The sequence below is a fragment of the Hypomesus transpacificus genome, chromosome 2 (assembly GCF_021917145.1).
Source record: "Hypomesus transpacificus isolate Combined female chromosome 2, fHypTra1, whole genome shotgun sequence".
Classification (NCBI taxonomy): Eukaryota; Metazoa; Chordata; class Actinopteri; order Osmeriformes; family Osmeridae; genus Hypomesus; species Hypomesus transpacificus.
In genome coordinates, this window is record NC_061061.1 from 1,898,945 (window position 1) to 1,914,887 (window position 15,943).

At 45.6% G+C, this 15,943-nt stretch overlaps 2 protein-coding genes across 2 annotated transcripts; one reads left to right on the forward strand and one right to left on the reverse strand.

Moving 5' to 3' along the window:
- Nucleotides 1-1,515: 1,515 nt before the first annotated feature.
- On the reverse strand, nucleotides 1,516-5,320 carry LOC124478364 (cAMP-dependent protein kinase inhibitor alpha-like). Its single transcript, XM_047036651.1, has 3 exons — nucleotides 4,692-5,320; nucleotides 2,617-2,774; nucleotides 1,516-1,919 (listed from the first exon to the last, which is right to left on the reverse strand). The coding sequence occupies exons 2-3, from the start codon at nucleotides 2,753-2,755 to the stop codon at nucleotides 1,834-1,836; spliced, it is 225 nt and encodes a 74-aa protein (XP_046892607.1). The 5' UTR covers nucleotides 2,756-2,774; nucleotides 4,692-5,320; the 3' UTR covers nucleotides 1,516-1,833.
- Nucleotides 5,321-5,427: 107 nt separating this feature from the next.
- serinc2l (serine incorporator 2, like) lies at nucleotides 5,428-14,478 on the forward strand. The gene is made up of 10 exons (XM_047036640.1): nucleotides 5,428-5,557; nucleotides 7,152-7,313; nucleotides 9,157-9,344; nucleotides 9,801-9,880; nucleotides 10,074-10,211; nucleotides 10,444-10,613; nucleotides 10,742-10,832; nucleotides 11,627-11,777; nucleotides 12,195-12,398; nucleotides 12,931-14,478. Exons 1-10 carry the CDS (start codon nucleotides 5,519-5,521, stop codon nucleotides 13,070-13,072), a joined length of 1,365 nt encoding a protein of 454 aa, XP_046892596.1. The 5' UTR covers nucleotides 5,428-5,518; the 3' UTR covers nucleotides 13,073-14,478.
- Nucleotides 14,479-15,943: the final 1,465 nt, after the last annotated feature.

Below are 15,943 nucleotides of genomic sequence, written 5' to 3' on the forward strand. Positions count from 1 at the left end.
ACACAGAACAGACAAAAGCAGCATCGGCCCTGGATTTCAATATTCACTGCAGTTTTCAAAAGTCACTGCCGTTGTCTAGAGTCACTGCAGTTTTCAAGAGTCACTGCAGTTTTCAGTAGTCACTGCAGTTGTCAGTAGTCACTGCAGTTTTCAGTAGTCACTGCAGTTGTCAGTAGTCACTGCATTTTTCAGTAGTCGCTGCAGTTGTCTAGAGTCACTGCAGTTCTAAATATTTCCCTATCCTGGACCACTAATGAAGGCCTACAGAACACTTTATAGAATACTGTTTTCCCAGAATGCTACATCAAGGTAAGATGTGTCTTGAATACTGTTTTCTACAGTTTTTTCAGGAAACAAATATGTATTGCAAGTAGACAACATATTACTGCATTTCAAAATGTGCAAGCATGTTTTTAGGCCCAATCTTTGGGCTGTAGTGTTAGATGTCTACCGAAGGCTGTCCTGTCTATACAAGATCACCAAGTGCAGAGAAAATGTCACCACCTGGTGGTACGTCAATGTACTGAAAAGAAGAGAGTCTGATGACTGGTATAAACATAATTAAGAAAATGTAAAATCTTATAAAATCTAACACATATATACTGGATGATAAAAATCAATTAAAGGGCATAGAAAATAACGTATTTATTCAAAACATGTACAGTTACAATTGTTATATAAAATGCCAACACAGATATTGCACATACAACATCACAAGGACTACTGTGTTGTCGTATGAATATGTGTTTATCTGAGTGCACGGTCTCATTATCATTGTTATTACCATTAGTAGATGACAAGGTCATTAATAGGATCGAAACGACATTTTTATACAGTTTCAACAGTAGAACATGATTCACTTAAAAACCTTCAGACCAATGTTGTCGTTTACTCTGAAGATGGCACATAGTGAAACATGATTCACGAATTCCACAAGAAACAACAAATATGTCATAATACTGTTACAGAACTTCCATGTATTTCCTCCATGTGGCCCATTTGACTTACTGCATATCAACACATTTAGCAGCACGTTTAACATTGGCGTTGCCATCCACAGTCATTTGTAAAAAAAAACCTTAAACAAACGACATGATTGTGAAGCCTGTCATTGAAAAAGCTCATTACAGTAATAACAGCATGGGGTTAGGTCAGCAGTGCAGTAATAATCCTGAGAGGTCGTAATCAGGACATGATATTCATGGGATTAAGCTGTCAACGCTATCGCTTTTAGCAGACTGGGAGAAGGATTATGCTACATATTTGATGATCTCTGTTCATTGGGCATGTAGTTCCCTTCTTTTGCGTCCAACTTGTCTTCCCTTATTAGAAAGCCATCCTACTTAGACCACAGTAGCGGAAACACACCACACAAACACGCTCACAAAGAAATTCGTATAACAATACCGTCACAAATTTGCCGGGTTGGCTGACAAACCACAGCCTGCTTTTAATGATGTTATAGAAGCCTTCTTTGAGGGGGCAGGTATAATCAACTCCGGATCTCCCCCCCCCCCCCCCCCCCCCCCTTCTCGTTTCCAGTTAAATTGTCCTTCTTTTGCTATATATCCTAAGCAGGTTTCTTTTTTCTTTGGTCTTCAAACGAGATTGCTCTATACCTACGATCTCATTTCGCCATCTCTCTCCTCAGTATTGGATGCCGTTCCCACATCCTTCAAATCCATGACATGATGACTGGTGCCAGCCACCAGCTCGGAAAAGTGAACAGCCTCATCAAAGCAGTCTATTGATCGTTGTCGTGGTCAAATCCATCCGGGGCCAAAAGTGTTGGCTCTGACTGGGAGAAAGCAGCATTGTGTCAGGCCCTGGTCGCTAGGACCCCGCCCTGCTCTCCGTCCCTCCTGGGGGGGTCGGCGGAGGGTCCTCTGTGCTCGGGGACTGGGCGCCTCCGGGTCCATCTGATAAAGAGGTTCAGTCAGGATACTCACATGTGGATTTCACCATTTGTCTCAGCAAAAACAGGTTTGATTACGGAGGAGGCGTGGTTTTATCTTAGGGGAGAAAACTCCCTCTCTTGGAGCAGTTAACGTTGCATGGGTACATGCAGTCGTGGCCATAAGTTTTGGCAATGACAAATGTTTGCTGGTTCAGTATTTAAAGAAAATGTTTTCACATGTTTCTATAGAATACTGGAATCCAATAAGGCAAATTTCATATTTTTTTAAGCTTTTTGGGGGATAATTTTTTTTATATATGCAAATAGTCCCCTCTTTTACAGCAGCATCTGCTCTTAAAATCCAATCAGAATGACTGAGTGATTTCACCTGGCTAGAACTAGTTCACACTTTCCCCTGTGCTGATGATATGACTTACTGAAGTTATGTTAGCAGTCATTTTATGCCAAGGCCCAGCAAGCTTTGCAAACACAGAATGTATGTCGCTCCCAATACTTGCTATTATAACAAGGCAGGGGGCGTGGATTCCAAATCCCCCCCCCCCCCGGTGGGCAGGAAGTCAAATCAAACTTTTAGCCATTAGAACATTCAATGTCACGACAAACACGGTAGAGGATGCATGTGAGTGAAATTCGATGTGTGTAGAAGTGAGGTATATAAACAGTTTGTCCACATGCTCACACGTGGTTGGAAAACTGACCTGTCAGAGACAGCTCAGCCAGTTTGAGGGACATGTCTGTGGGATTGACCCCCACCGGGGAGCCCAGGATGTCCGGCAGGGCGTTTCGACGACCAGATCGGTCGGATAAGGAGAAGTCCAACACGGGCACTTCGGTCATCTCAATGTTCCACAGCAGACTGGAGAAAGCAGCACGACAGAAGTAGAGTTGTATGAGCAAAAATGGGTGAAAGATGAAGGTATGAAAGATTAGAGAAACAGGACGTTTGGTGGACAAAAAGATAGGGAGAGGAAAATTAGTATTATTGCACATTGGAAACGTTGCAACGTTTTTACTACCTTTGACGTCCACTAGAGAGTGCCAAAAGGAAGCATTTCATTGATTCCTCGTATTGTTTCTCCTCTGTGAGATGCTATAAAAAAGATTTGTTACATAACCACTCCATCTTGACAATCGCTCTTTTTCTTTCAAGGAGGAACCAGGCAAAAGCACCTGTACTAACTGTGCTACACTATTAATGTCAAATCACTGATGTAATGTAGCCATACATTTCAATCAGTTTGTTAAGATAACCCACATATACAATACACCATCTACTCGTCTTACACAGTCACACCCCTCCATCTCCATCACCATAGCAACCCCAAGGAGCTTAGCATAGAAACAGGTGGACAGAAATACAATGGCAATGAACGTGTTTCAAGCTGTTAACCAACCCCCAGATGTTGTCAAGCAATGTAAAAAAACACGCGCGCACACGCACACACATACACACGCAAACACACACAGTTTCTAAACCTCTCGTTTGTTCATCCTGCTTCCAGTGAGTCTATCTATATTGTATGAGACTGGAGAGGATTAACAAGTGATGGGAGGCTGACGGCAGATCACCAGCCCCCGTGCGCCCCCGTGTCTTTCTACTCCTTCCTCGTAGGCTTTGCTCGACTGTTTCTCTTCTCAGCCGAGGTCCTTCGCGTCGGCAGTGGACAGAAGCTCCTTCCCCCGAACGCTTCGTTATCCTCAAGAACACTGTCCGTCGATATACAATGTGAATGAAATCGATTGCGAGGCCAAACAGCGAACGAAGATGGCCAGACGGAGTTTGTAACTATTCTGTCCATGCGTTTTTCTAGCACATCACCAGCATCAGCACCAGCTCAACTGCAGACTTCCTCAGAAAGAGTTACGCAAGAGATGAGGGTTGGGAGAAGTTCAGGGTGACATTGTAAATAAACAGACACAGCCATGACTTGAGGCTGTTACCTGCTACATATAGGGCCCCGCATGGCTAGCACAGGACTGTCCCCCAAATCACTGCTGGAGTCGATTGAAATTCAGCTGCATCAGTTAAAAGAATTAAAACGCACAGAACAATTCCTTATCTGCAGTTATGGAAAAGTTTGATCGCTGATCAATTGAAATGTGTAGGAAAAGTTACTTTTACAATGCTGCTTTTGAGCTCAATCTGAATTGATCCAACTGTCACACAAATCCGGGTGTTCAGTACATGACACCAGCCCTCAGGGCTTGTGTTAAACCACATAGATCAATCAGATTAATTAATGTAAAAATCAATCTGTATAGTATATGATGACAGTCAGCTATCCACTATTTAGAAGACAAATACACGTTTTTACGTTTTTACACTCAAACTATGACCTAGAAGTTTTTGTGTCACATAATTTGACATGTAGGCTACTTGATGTCCAAAACAGTTCCCTGTCAAATGGAGCCTTACATCTTTAGTCTGCATTTTGCTCAAGAATAACATGCCCAGACTATTCAATCTTCAATTTACTGCGTTTCCCAGGTTCCTTCATAAGGACTTGACAGGCCGTGTTTCTCAGTTATTACTGTTTTGACTGCTGCTGCCAAAAAAATACATTGACTGACATTATGCTGACTACACACACATACGGTTTCAATAAGCCTAAACATTTCATACGAATGTAAAATGTAAAAACCAAAACATTTCAAAAGGTGGTCATTTTGAATTGAATTTAGGTTAGCCTATAGTAAAGCCTTCATGAGCATGTAGCCTAACCCCCATCGTTTCTGTGTATGAAGCAACATGTAAAAACATGCTGAGACTCACCAGTCACCATATAATTATTCAACACCGAAAAGACAGCACCGTTAGATTATGATAATCCCGTGTAAACAACTGTGCCGGTAATATCACAATACCGAGGCGTTAGGAAACCCGGTTATCTTAGCTGCTTCAGTTGATGTGAAATAGAGCGTATTGTTACCAGAGAGAGGACAGTACCACAGTAAAACATGAGGGGGTGTTTACATTGTAACCATAAACAGTTCCTCAAAAAAAAAAAACACCGGGATGCTCTACTCAAACTAACTTGGACGAAAATATTTTACTGTGCTATATCTATTTAAGATTTTGCCTGCTGTCAGTTAAACCACCGGCTTTCTGTCCGTGATTCATAAAGATTCGTCAACCATTCAAGAGAGTGATTTCAAATTTGGCGTGGGAAAAACTCTAAATAATAACACATGATCAGTCCAGTGTAAAAAATAAATTAAAATGTTTTCCTATAACAGGAAAATCTGTTCTGATGGGACTTGTGCGCTATCCAGAGTGCTGGTGCCGAACGAAAGCATCATCACCGACATACGCGACCAGGGATACGTTCCACGTTTATTTAACTGCAAAGTCAGATGTAATGCAATTAAATAAATATACTTGCTAAGTAAGATAGGCTAACACATAAGCTAGAACTGTAAAAACGTAACAAGCCGAGAAACACTAGAAAACGAGAAGAGAACGCTAGGGGGCGTGGCAGAATCCGTCTTCTTCCGCATTCTCCATTGTAGTCTAGTATGACCTGGTTAGCCAGACAACGGCTGGACTCTGCCTGAGGACGTAGACTTCTAACTGTTTGGTTTCAACCTATCGATATAAAAATGGGGGCTTGTATGGCCTTGTGCTCGTTAGCCAGCTGTGTAAGTACCAAGGATTGACTTGCATTTTATGGTCAACTTGTTGTTTAAAGCTAGGAAGATACTTTACGTAGGCTAGTAGGCTAGTTTAGGCTACGTTGCTGGCCTTTTTTAAACAATAATAATAATTGTTGATAATGTAGTTGGGCTGTTGCGTATGCTAGACTAGTTAAATAACAAGTATTCATGCCCTTTATAATGGTGATCAATAGATGTGGATAATAGTCGGATTTCCGATAGTAGCAAAGTCATGTGTTGGATTAATCATTATCTGGCAAAATTCAAGGAAGTATTCGTCACACTACAGTATTTATTTGCATCTGAGCTCAGATACTATGGGTTCGCAGTACTGGGTGTTTTGTTATTCTTGGAGAGCGATTACGTTAAAATGTGTAGTTACTGCAAAAATGGTTCAGAGACGTTAAAAACGATTTACATCGATTAATTGAACGATACATTTTTCACAAGATTATTTGTCTAGCTGACAATTAAGTTACTCATAATTCCAGTCTTTCCAGTCAAAAGGGACAAAGGTCAGTTAGTCGACCTAGTTTCTTTTTTATATTACCTGCTTCTTCTCTGCTGACTTTACAAACCAGATTGAAGTTGATGAAACCGCAGTCTGTCATGAGGTAGCTTATTATTGCCAATTGAGAATGTGAAGGAAAAAAACAACTTTGAAATTCTGATTGTTGGATTGGAATGTCTTGAATTATCTGTGAGAAAACAAGGCATATGGTCACAGGTTGGGTGGGGGTTAGTGGGACAGGTGTCCATTTGGGATGGTCATCTCCTGGGGTTTGATGACCCTGTGACTTGGAGAGAGACCCACAAAGGTGTTTAGATCTGGTGGTGAGATCTTATCCACTGGGAAGAGTTCATTTGGGGGTTTCTTGTTGGTCACTAGCTGTCCAAGTGATTCATACTGCCTGAGACCAGATACTCATTTGCGGCTACTCCTTTAAATATGGAGGCTGAAGATAGGTTAGTCATCAGAACTGGTGAGACGCTGTTTGGGCGTGCACTACTTCTGATCCCATCTGATTCATGGCCAGCTGGTTTTGTGTTATTGTCTTATGTTTGTGTGTCAAAGATGGTTATGTTGGTGTAATGGTTGTTCTGTTGAATAAATAAGAGTATGAATGACATTTAACCAGTTTAACGATCCATTCTGTCAAACTTCCACCCCAAGAAAAAGCAATGTTATCTTTGTATTTATTTCTGCTCCGCGTTGCCCACAGCACATGGTATACTAAACTCAAGGTAACCCTTCTTTATTTAATTGCCCAGGAAGTCCCATTGAGATGCAAGATCTCTTTTCCACCTTTTTACCTGGCCAAGATAACAACATCAAAATAATTACATTTAGTCATTTAGCAGACGCTCTTATCCAGAGCGACTTACAGTAAGTACAGGGACATTCCCGCCGAGGCAAGTAGGGTGAAGTGCCTTGCCCAAGGACGCAGCGTCATTTGGCACGGCCGGGAATCGATCCGGCAACCTTCTGATTACTAGCCCGACTCCCTCACCGCTCAGCCATCTGACTTCCGTAAATATCAACACAACTGAAGTCCTCCACCTCTGTCCTCTCTGCCAGGCGTCCTGTCTGTGTGGTTCGGCTCCCTGCCTCCTCTGTGGGTGCTGCCCCTCCTCAAGCAACTCCACCGTCACCAAACTGGTGTTCTCCTTCTTCCTCCTGATGGGCACTCTGGTGTCCATCATCATGATCCTCCCGGGCATGGAGACCCAGCTCCAGAAAGTGAGTAATCCTCCCTGCTTCTCCCAACACCCCCCACCCGACATCTCACTGTTCCCCTGGGCCTGCCTGGCACTGCAGCAGGGCTGCCCAACCCTGTTCCTGGAGGCGACACTTCCTCCAGTTCCTGGAGTCTGGTGTTGCGTGTTTTACTTTGAATTCCTAATCTGCACCCTGATACCAGATACACCTGGAGCGGGTTGCACCAATAGGATTTAGGACCAGTCTTAAACTAAGACTGGCGTAACTCAACGTTCTATGTCTAAAATGATGTTGCGCCTGTTGCACCACGCTGACTTAAGCTGCTTTTTCCCTAAGTCTAGTCCTAAATGTTACGCCCTGTGGAGAGGAGTCTTATGTTAAAACAGAACTTTTTCTGTGTTGGTTTCATTAGTAGGCTAATTTTCACAAAACCGTTGAGTGCAGCTAAAACAACAAGTAGCCTATAACAATGGTGCGTCTAATTTATAGATTGTATAATGAACGCGCTTTAAGACGTGAGAGAGTAGTGCGAGACAGAATTAACCCGCTGGAAATGTACAACGATGAGGAGTTATTTCAGAGGTTTCGTTTCAGTAGGGTTGAGATTTTTTCTCTAGTGGACGAACCGTCCGACGATTTGCGCTTTCAGCCAGACCGAAATGCTGCCCTGACGCCAACTTTACAGTTTTTAATTGCACTGAGGTTTTATGCAAACCGTGCATTTAAAAACACCGTGGGGGACATGATCGGCGTGCATAAATCTACAGCTCGTAGAGTTATTCGTAGGGTCTCGCTGGCACTGAGTCGCCGCCTACCGCATTATGTCAACTTGCCTAACGAGGCCGAGGCAATCGCTGTCAAGCAGCGTTTCCGCCAGGTGTCTGGCATCCCTGGTATCATCATGGTAAAAATGTATGGGTATCATGGCAACGCACGTTCCATTATAGAATTCCACGGGCACTTTCATGAACGCCCATGTTACCACCAGTCTTAGTTAAGACTGGTCGTAAATTCAGTTGGTGCAACAGGCGTTAGATATGGGCCTAAGACCGTTCTTAACTAAGACTGACTTAGGACTTATGACAGTCTTAGCAAAGACTAGTTGGTGCAACCCACTCCTGGTTCTAAGAATAAGCTGAATCATGTTTGTTACAGCTGGGTTCAAGTTCAAGTATTTTATTTGTCAGGTACACAGAACAACACCAGGTTAGACTGGGCACTGAAATTCTTAAGACAAGACAACGCAAGCACCTGGCATAACATAACATATAAGTACACGGAACATAATTTACATCTATGCTGAGTTTAAATAAGTGAAACTTCCTAAATATACAGATAGCAATAAATAATCGACTATACTAACCCTAATACAAAAATTTCCTAAATTACAGATAACAATAAATAGTACACTATACTAACCCTAAATGCACATAAAACCTGTTTCAACCCTATAAGCTATTCTAACCTATGTGGAGTACAGTACAATAGTGCAAATTTGCAGATCAGTGACTAAGTCAATGACCATACAGGAGCCTGGTGGCGAGGTACAGTAGTGCAATGTTATTGATAGTGCAACCAGTAGCTGAAAGTGACAGTGGGGTTGGAGTGTACACTTTGGAGTGCCAATCCTGACGTTTGTAGCATTTTTCTTGTCTCTTATTATTATTTGTGGAACTTTCTATTATTCTTCTATTATTATTTCTATTATTATATAAGTAATAATAATAGGATCTATTATTATTACCTCTAGATGGCTTTCTGGTAGCATTAAATGACCCCACGACGGCCCCTTTCCGTGACCGTGTTCGTCAAATGACGATCGCTCAAGTAACTGATCCTCTGTGGTTTTCCGTGTCGCCTGCAGATCCCAGGTTTCTGTCAGGGCGGGAGCAGCATCCCGGGCATCGAGAACCACGTGAACTGCGACGCCATCGTGGGCTTCAAGTCTGTGTACCGCATGTGCTTCGCCATGACCTGCTTCTTCTTCCTGTTCGCCGTGATCATGGTGCGCGTGCGCAGCAGCAAAGACCCGCGAGCCGTCGTTCAGAATGGGTGGGTAAAGCAGGTGGCTCCCCGATGGTTCACCGGATGAGTGAGCGTGCCATGCAGGCTGAGGCCCGACCGCAGGGGCCTGGGGTTCAACCCAACCTGGGCCCTCTGCTGCAGGTCATCCACTCTCCTTCTCCTCTGCCGTTCCTGTCCCACTTACCTGGAACTGTCCTTTGAGGATGAAAATGCCCCCCCAAATTCGATCAAACAAAGAAAAAAAGAAGAGTAAATAAATTCTTTTTGTCTGGCCTTTTGCTGTACTCGGGATGGGTTTAACTCAAGTAAATCGAGAGCTCCCATGTTCGAGTTCCCCCTCTACGTCACTTTTATAACGGCGTCTGCTATGTAAACATGAATATTCTCAATGATCATGGCTGTTAGTCATGTATAATAGGATCCTCAGTAGCTTGCTATGTCAGACTGTGTCAGCGTGTGATGAAACTTGCGTTTGTTCCCCAGGTTCTGGTTCTTCAAGTTTCTGATCCTGGTCGGGATCACAGTGGGGGCGTTCTTCATTCCTGACGGAACCTTCCACACTGGTACTGTGCTCCTCCATCTGTCCAGGCCTAGTTTGTATTTGACATCACTTCCTGTCAGCATCATTTCCTGTTGGCCCTCGGGTTCCTGTTAGGCCTTCAAGGACACGGAAACTTGGAACACGAGCGTGTGTCTCCAGGCTTGGGAGGTTGAACACTGTATGGATCTGTCTCTCTCGTCTTCCTTCCTCTCCAGTGTGGTTTTACTTTGGCGTGGTGGGCTCTTTCCTCTTCATCATCATTCAGCTCATCCTCCTCATCGACTTTGCCCATTCCTGGAACAAGGTGTGGGTGGGCAATGCTGAAGAGGGCAATAAGAACTGCTGGTTTGCTGGTGAGAAATGTTCTCAAACCTACAAGCAACGTACATTTGAACCTGCAACAATCTGCATTTGCAGTCAGATGATTTTATTAATATGAAAATGAGATGATACAATAGTGACTTTATAGTCAGACAAGGTCTGACATTTGTCTAACAGTAGCATGTTCATTCACAATTACTATACACCCATTAGTCATGGGCACAGCCATTTCTGACCATGTTTCTGACTGTGTGTGTGTTTCAGGCCTGCTGTCGTTCACCATCCTGCACTACGCCCTGGCCTTCACGGCCGTGGTGCTGTTCTACGTGTACTACACCCAGCCCGACGGCTGCACCGAGCACAAGGTCTTCATCAGCCTCAACCTCATCTTCTGCATCATCGTTTCCGTGGTGTCCATCCTGCCCAGAGTACAGGTGCTGACGCGTTCCTCTGGAATGACGGGGGTGCAGGCTGTTTGGTTACCGTGGTTATCATACAGTGGGGAAGTTCTTTGTGTGTGTGTCTGACTGTGTGTGTCTGACTGTGTGTGTGTGTGTTCCAGGAGGCCCAGCCCCAGTCCGGTCTGCTGCAGGCCTCCCTCATCTCTCTGTACACCATGTACGTCACCTGGTCGGCCATGACCAACAACCCTGGTGAGCCTCATCCCTCTCCTCTCAGCCCGCCCTCCCCCGCTCCTCCAGAGTCGAGGGACTTCCCAGTACTTTCACGTCGAATCGTTTGGCAGATGTTTTGTTGTTCATGATTCATGCTTCATTGGACAGTTTTTTTTATTATTTTTTGTAAGTGAAATGTGTCAGGATAGGCCGGGAGAGAGAAGGGGGGTAAGTCATGCAGCGAAGGGCCACGGTCGGATTCCTCTGCGGTTAGGCCTCTGCCTGCACTTATCTGGTGTCTCACCGGAATGCCCCTTACCCGACGGTTTGATCCATAACAGTCCAGACAGTATGGAGAGCACACAGCAGATATTCAAGACCAGGAGTGCACAGTTCAAACGCGTTGTGTCCGAAGTTCGAGCCGTGGCATGGTCTGTGTCTGGCTCCAGTGTTTCTGACCCGTCTTTGCCCCCCCCCCCTCACCACGGCAGCCTGGTCTCTGCTCCGGTGAGCCTGCTGTTAAAGCCCTAACGCTTCTGTGTGTGAGCCGCAGCCCTCCGCTAGTCCGTGTCACCCACCCAGCACACCTGGCTTGTGTGCTGTGATTGTTTCGCTCAGGTAGCCCAGACGCCCCCCCCCCCCCCCCCCCCAACTATCCTGCCCCTCATGTGTTGTGTAAACACGAGTTGACCCTGTGTTGATGTCGTAGGGTTAGAACTCTGCTGTCCTCGCCACTGAATACTTACCGGTGCTCAATGCTGTCGGCGTTATGCTCTTGATGGTTATTGTATTGTTGTGCATCGTATGATAATCGTGTGTGTGTGTGTTTTAAGACCGTAAGTGTAACCCCAGCCTGCTGAGTCTGGTGTCCAACACCAGCACCATCACCACCGACCCCAGCGCCCCGCCAGAGACCGTCCGCTGGTGGGACGGACAGGGCATCGTGGGGCTGATCATCTTCCTGTTCTGCACGCTCTACGCCAGGTACTCTAACAGATCGCTGGTCCCACTCCCTGGTGTCTGAAACATCTGCTGAGATGAGACCTTGAGAGATCTGTTCCAGAACATTCTGGCTCGCTGTAACCTATTCTTTCTGTCTTTCTGTCGTTCTGTCTTTCCCGTTTCTCTCTCTTTCTCTCTCTATCGCTCTCTCTCCCCCCTCCCTCTGTCCTCCCCTCCTTCCTTCCATCTCTCTCTCTCTCTCTCTCTTTCTCTCTCTATCGCTCTCTCTCCCCCCTCCCTCTGTCCTCCCCTCCTTCCTTCCTTCTCTCTCTCTCTCTCTCTCTCTCTCTCTCTCTCTCTCTCTCTCTCTCTCTCTCTCTCTCTCTCTCTTTCTTGCTCTCTCCTATCTCTCCTCTCTCTCTCTCTCTGTCTCTCTCTGTGTCCTTCCCCTTCGTCCAGCATCCGTTCGTCCAGTAACAGCCAGGTGAACAAGCTGATGCAGACCGAGGAGGGCGGGGGCTCCGGGGGGGAGGTGGGGGAGGACGGCCTCCGCAGGGCCGTGGATGATGAGGAGGAGGCCGTCAGCTACAGCTACTCCTTCTTCCACTTCAGCCTCTGCCTGGCCTCGCTCTACATCATGATGACTCTCACCAACTGGTACCAGTAAGTACCTCACACACACACACACACACATACTCACCTGGGGCCAGTAAGTTACACACGCACACACACACACACACACACACACTCACCTGGGGCCAGTAAATTACAAACACACACTCACTTGAGGCCAGTAAGTCACACACACAAATACACACACTCACCTGGGGCCAGTAAGTTACTCACATACACACACTCACCTGAGGCCGGTACGTTTCTCACACACACACACTCACCTGGGGCCAGTAAGTTACACACTCACCTGGGGCCAGTAAGTTACATACACACACACACATCTGAAGGATTCACAAGCATGTATGGCCTGGGGAACAGATTTAGTACTAGAAGTACATTTTGACAGTTTAATTCCAGATGCTTTACTTTTCTTGTTTGCCATTTCATCTGTAACACCTCCAATTCCCTCACCTTACCTAATATTTGGAGGTCTGTGAAGAAAATGGTAAAAAAAAAAAAAAAAAGTGACTTGTATTTTGCACCATCTCAGTGTGTCTCCTCCACCATTGTTCCACCCCAGACCAGACACCAGCACCCAGGCCATGCAGAGCTCCATGCCCGCGGTGTGGGTGAAGATCAGCTCCAGCTGGCTGGGTCTGGGCCTCTACCTCTGGACCCTCCTCGCCCCACTCATGTTCCCCGACCGGGACTTCTTCAACTGAGCGGGCGTGACCCCGGGCTGGAGGCAGGAGGCAGGAGGCCGGAGGCAGGAGGCTGGAGGCAGGAGGCTGGAGGCAGGAGGCAGGAGGCTGGAGGCAGGAGGCTGGAGGCTTCACTGCCGTCTCATATGAAGGGATTTTAAATGGATCCAACGAGGTGTTGGTTTATTGATTGTCTTAATACATTGCTGTTTGGCTAGTTTTTGGTTACTTTTTGGTTATTTTCTTTGTATTTGGGTGTCATATTTTGTTATGTTTAATGTAGTCTTGATGCGTTGTACGATTTAGACATGTCAATGGGATTTTGAGAATCATCTTGCCACGAAATGAAGTTATAACACTTGCCAATGATAACCTGCACTAAATCCTCCCTACCTTTCTGATGTACAGCACCTACTAGATATTACGATATGGATCTTATGGCAATACCATCTGTGGTCCTATCTAGCTACTGTACATCTAGGGTATCAAGCTACTGTAAATATGGGACATCTAGCTCCTCTACATCTAGGGTACCTAGCTCCTCTACATCTGTGGCACCGAGCGAGGGTATGGTGCTACCATCTACTTACTGTACATCTAGGCTGTGATGTGTCAGCGTCCAGGGTGGACTGGCTGTTGGGGCTTCCCGAGTGTCCCCGTGCAGAGCCCCAGAGAGGTGGTGTGTGAGGGGGGAGATAAGGGCCAGGCGACACACCCTAACCCCCCCACCGGGCTCCCTGTCCCCGCTCTGCTCTCTCGCTAGTCCCCGAGACGTACGTCACAGCTCAGAGCCCGGGGGGGGGGACCTCCACACACCCCCTGGTGACCATAGCAACCACCCATCCCCCCCCCCCCCCTACACACATGCCTCTACATGAGATCCTGCAAACCGACGACTCTAATGGACTTTTGTTCTTCTGTCCTTTATAACTAGCCCTGGATTCTGGCGTTCTAGCATGGCGGTACCCATATTTTGAGCGATGCTTACCCTGTCTGTCACCACCCTTGCATACCTATCTGTGGTGGTCACCACGGCCCATCTCTGGCCCTCACCATGCCCCTGTCTGACTGGGGCCAAGACACGGGCAGCAGCCTGCTCTGATGGAAGCTTCTAGGTTCTGTGTGGAGCTCTGCAGTGCAGTGGACCTCCAGTGGAATGTTAAGGGTTAGCTGTGTGCAGTGGTTTGGTACAGGAAGTTGAATCTTGAACACTAACGCTGTCAGAATGTTCTTTTATTTATTTTTCTGTGTGTTAATGCGATGTTACTGAGTCTGTGTGGATCTGTTTGGCACAAATTGAAAATATGTTTGTAAGCAGAAGCTAATGTAACAATGCATTTGAATAGTTTGTTGTTGGGAATTGATCTGAAATTGGAACATTTCACAGCGGTTGATTTCATTTCTCCAATAAAAAGTGTTTACCTCTGGATGTGGCTGGGTAAATGAAATAGGATCGATATTAGTTTTGCAGGTAGTAAGTCTTTGCAGAAGTCTCGTTCAGTTTCTGCCTCCGTCATCTCCTGCATTTCAGTTATCCATAACTGTTTCAGGACTCAAACATGCTGTTCTCTGACACGATAAGTACTGTGATGGAAGTGTTTGAAGGTGGACGTTGGAATTTCACCTTGTGATTTGTAAATAGCATTGTGACGAAATCTTCGACCCAGTTGGGGTTTGCTCTAAGAATTAGTTAATCGATTTGAGCGATGATCCTTCATTATTGAGTGATAAGGTGTCAATGCTGTAACCAATGTGCCTTCAGTCTCAGTCAAAATGAATCCGTACAATACCTTGCATGTGCAAGATATACTGTATGTGGTCAGAAAGGATCCAGGAACTCTAATCTAATCTGTTATTCTTAAATAAAGTTTCCATGCTGGTGAATAATTATCTTCTGACAGTCTTATATCTGTTCTAACAGAACCATTACGGCTGCCTAATCCCTCTTTCACAAGGATTTGCTTTGTCCATCATTGCCCACTAGGTGGAACTAAAGATCTTCCAATAATCTGATTGGCCAAATTGATAATGGAGAAACAATAATGAACACGAACCAAGATAAGGTATCCAATAAAACAAATCATTCTCATTCAAATCTAATTGCAAAAACAATATGAGTGTGAAAAAAATGGATGTGACAGTGAATTAATTTCATCAAACCACCATCAGAATTGTTATTGGCTCCACATGGAGATTCCCTTTTTAATAAAGCTTGCCCTCACCAACACTGCCTGCGGTTATAGGCAGGGGGTCTGTTTCCTGTCTCCTAGCAGTGACGCTGGCCCCCCCCTCGTGATGTTTTCATGTTGTCGATGGGTTTGGAGCCATCTACTTTCTTCACCCCGGCTGACTGGTTATCTTGTGCAGTTTGCTCGCAGTAGCGCGCCTGTTATCTGGGCGCAGGGTCTGGCGATAACATGCCCATCAGAATTCAGTGGTGAGGGACCTACGGGGTTCCGACAGCACCCAGACAGAGATTAGTGTGGGGGAGACGAGGGGGTGCGGGGACACCCAATGTGTCATTCACAGCTGAGCCTCCTCATGGGCCTCCTCATGGGCCTCTGTGCTACGCTGGGATGATTTGATGGGCTGTGACCTACAACCTACAAATGCTCCTGAACAGAAGTCACAAACGTTTCAATTTGAAATGGCTGTGTGAACGATGCACATACTTTAAGTGGTCTACCTTTCCATGCAAGGATAATATATATATTTTTAATTTTTTTATGACTGAAAGCTTGGGATAATGTTTCTTCATCAAATAATTTCACTGTCAACACATCGTCTGTCCATATCCTCTAAACCACCAGTGCAGCAGTATATGTTTGTAGCGATGTTGGGTTTGAGCAGGGCAGGAGTCTGTCCGGACCCAGGCTGGTTCTAGGGTATATC